Source organism: Cicer arietinum, chromosome 5 (genome assembly GCF_000331145.2).
Source record: "Cicer arietinum cultivar CDC Frontier isolate Library 1 chromosome 5, Cicar.CDCFrontier_v2.0, whole genome shotgun sequence".
In the NCBI taxonomy this organism is placed as follows: Eukaryota; Viridiplantae; Streptophyta; class Magnoliopsida; order Fabales; family Fabaceae; genus Cicer; species Cicer arietinum.
Genome location: NC_021164.2, coordinates 57683748 through 57686956, shown reverse-complemented (window position 1 = coordinate 57686956; position 3209 = coordinate 57683748). Strand labels below are relative to the sequence as shown.

At 35.4% G+C, this 3209-nt stretch overlaps 1 protein-coding gene across 1 annotated transcript; it reads right to left on the bottom strand.

Moving 5' to 3' along the window:
• On the bottom strand, positions 1–2291 carry LOC140920526 (uncharacterized). Its single transcript, XM_073368814.1, has 4 exons — positions 2022–2291; positions 1776–1913; positions 673–1322; positions 1–454 (listed from the first exon to the last, which is right to left on the bottom strand). Exons 1-4 carry the CDS (start codon positions 2289–2291, stop codon positions 1–3), a joined length of 1512 nt encoding a protein of 503 aa, XP_073224915.1.
• Positions 2292–3209: the final 918 nt, after the last annotated feature.

Below are 3209 nucleotides of genomic sequence, written 5' to 3'. Positions count from 1 at the left end.
TCAGGTTTGATTCTTTTCTAATGATTGCATTTCTTCAATCATAGCTGTCATCCAAGCTTCTTTGTCTTCACCATTAATGGCTTCTCTGTAGTTGTTTGGTTCATCTCTTTGAAGATCTTCAGCAACACTTAACGTATAACAAATTAAATCTGCTTCACCATATCTGATTGGAGGCTTGATAACCTTTCTTTCTTTATCCCTTACCAAGTTGTAATTGACTAAATCTGTTTCTATTGCAACATTGCCATCAAGTGATGTATCAATTATGTCTTCATGATTAATCTCTTGATCTTCAGGTGACTCCACCTCAATCTGAACACTCTCACCATTGTTGTTTGAAGCACTGTTAACTGGAGAACGTTCTGCGTTTCTGCAGTTCTGAAACGAAGAATGTTCTGCGTTTCTGCAGAACTGAAACGGAGAATGTTCTGCGTTTCTGCAATGTCCTTCATTTCTGCAGTTCTGAAACGAAGAATGTTATGCGTTTCTGCATAACTAAAACGGAGACTGTTATTTATCAATCATGGGCATTCTTGTTTCATCAAACCCTACATCTCTTGATATGATGCATTTAGGCAAACCTTGGTAATTCTCCACAACTTGTAACCTTTTACTCCCTTAGGATATCCAATAAAAACACATTTGATTGCTCTAGGATCCTACTTATCTTGCCTTGTGTGAGCAAATGCTAAAGAACCAAATACTTTCAAATTTGAGTAATCAGCTGGTTTGCCATTCCACATCTCAATTTGTGTCTTAAATCCAATAGATGATGAAGGACATCTATTTATCAAATACACTGTTGTAACTGCAGCTTCTCCCCCGAATGTTTTAGGCAGCCCAACACTCAAGATCATACATCTAACCCTTTCCAAGATTGTTCTATTCATCCTTTCAGCAATGCCATTTTGTTGAGGGGTGCCTGCAACTGTTCTATGTCTTTGAATACATAAGTCCCTGAAATACTTATTAAACTGCTCTGAAAGATACTTCAGGCCATTGTCAGTTCTTAAACATTTCAGCTTAGTTTCCTTTTGAGTTTCAATTTGCATATGCCATTCTTTAAATTTCATAAAAGTGTCACTTTTACTTTTAATGACATAGATCCAAACTTTCCTAGAATAATCATCAATTATGGTTAAGAAGTAAGAACAACCAGCATGAGTCTTTGTCCTTGAAGGACCCCACAAATCAGAATGAGTATATTCAAAAGGCCTAGAGGTGTTGTGTTGGTCAACACCAAAACTGCCCCTCTTAGACTTTCCTAGAATACAATGATCACAAAATTCCAATTTTTCAATTTTGTCACCATTAAGCAAATTCTGTTTTGGTAACTCAATTAAGCCACTTTCACTTACATGTCATAACCTCATATGCCATATTCTAGAAGATGAATGCAAATTAGAGCTAGCAACTGAAGCTTGTGCAATTATAGTAGAACTTTCTAAAATATACAAGCCATTTCTTTTAATGCCTTTAACAATGATACCATCTTTATTAATAATAGTCATAATACCATTCTTTATGCTTGTGGAATATCCTAAAATATCAAACATACCAACATAAATTAAATTCCTTTTTAATTCAAGTATGTACCTTACATCATTGAGTAGTAACTCCTTGCCATTGAACATTCTAAATCTAATTGTTCTTTTGCCTTGGACTTTACATGTTTTGTTGTTGCCAAGAAGAACGACTCCACCATCACGAAGATCTATTGATTCAAAATAATCCTTTCTTGGACACATATGAAAAGTACAACCTGAGTCTAATACCCAATTATTTTCACCTTCAGAATTTGAAATCATCAACGCCTCTGTAGATTCATAACCAGCATCAACAAGTGCAACATTTCCTGAATCTTGAGAATTTCTTGATTCATTTATTTCAGGGAAATCTTTCTTGAAATGCCCCTTCTTGTGACAATGAAAACACCTATACTTCCCTTCAGATTTTGACTTTGAATTGGACCTTTGTTTATTTCCATTTGATCATTTCCGTTCAATTCTTCCTCTGGTCACATTCAGAATTTCAGCATTATTATCATTCTTGATCTCAATTCTTTTATAGCTTTCCTTTGTCCGGATAGAGGTATGCACTTCTTCAAGAGTAATTGTTTGTTCTCTTCCAAACATTATAGCATCCTTGAAATGTTCATAAGACATTGGCAGTGCTCTAAGCAAGATCAGAGCTTTGTCTTCATCATCTAGCTTGACTTCTAAATTTTCCAAATCATCAAGGATCTTGTTAAAATCAGCAAGTTGAACCGTGACAGATTTCTCTTCATCCATTTTAAAAGAGAACAAATTGTTGTTTCAAGAAGAGCCTATTTGAAACTGATTTAGTCATGTATAGAGACTCAAGTTTAAGCCATAAGGCCGCTGCTGTTGGTTCCCTTGCAACCTCCCTCAAAGCTTTGTCTCCAAGACACAAGATGATTGTGCTCTTTGCTTTTTCAATCAGTTCTTCCTTTTCTCGTTCATTCATTGTTGCAGGAAGACCCGATTCACCCTTCAATGCATTCACCAAGCCTTGTTGTACTAGAACAACATGCATTTTTATTTTCCATAGACCAAAGTCGTTTGATCCATTAAACTTCTCAATGTCGAATTTTGTGGTTCCAACCATTGTTGCTCCCTTTCCCACAGACAGCGCCAATTGTTAAAACAATAATTGGAATCTGCAACTTAGATTAACCAACAAAACAGAAAACAAACAATTGCAGAGAAAAAACGAAAACGGAGAATGTTCAGAAAAACAGAAAACCAGAAAACGGAGATTGATTATCGTTCTCCGTTTTCTGCAGTTTTGTATAAAACAGTTTTTCTTTCTGCAGTTTTCTAAAACCAGTTTTCTCTATCAATGCAAACGAAAATAAGGAAGGATAAGGAAAGAATAACACCAAGAATTTACGTGTTCAGTCTCAATTGATGAGACCTACGTCACGGGCAAGCAAGCAAGATTAATCCACTATGAATGATTGAATGTTACAAGATTAAAGCCTTCTCAAGATTGATCTCCTAGTATTTTATCACTGTTTATGAACCAGCAATACTAGCTTGTCTCTTAATCTTTCTTTTTTTCTTTAATCTTCTCTCTCTGATTTTCTATGAATCATGAATTGCATATGTCTCACTTAGTTTTTCCACTCTTGCTATTACAACAACACCCACATTGCTATTACCACTACAACTCTACTTAACACCACA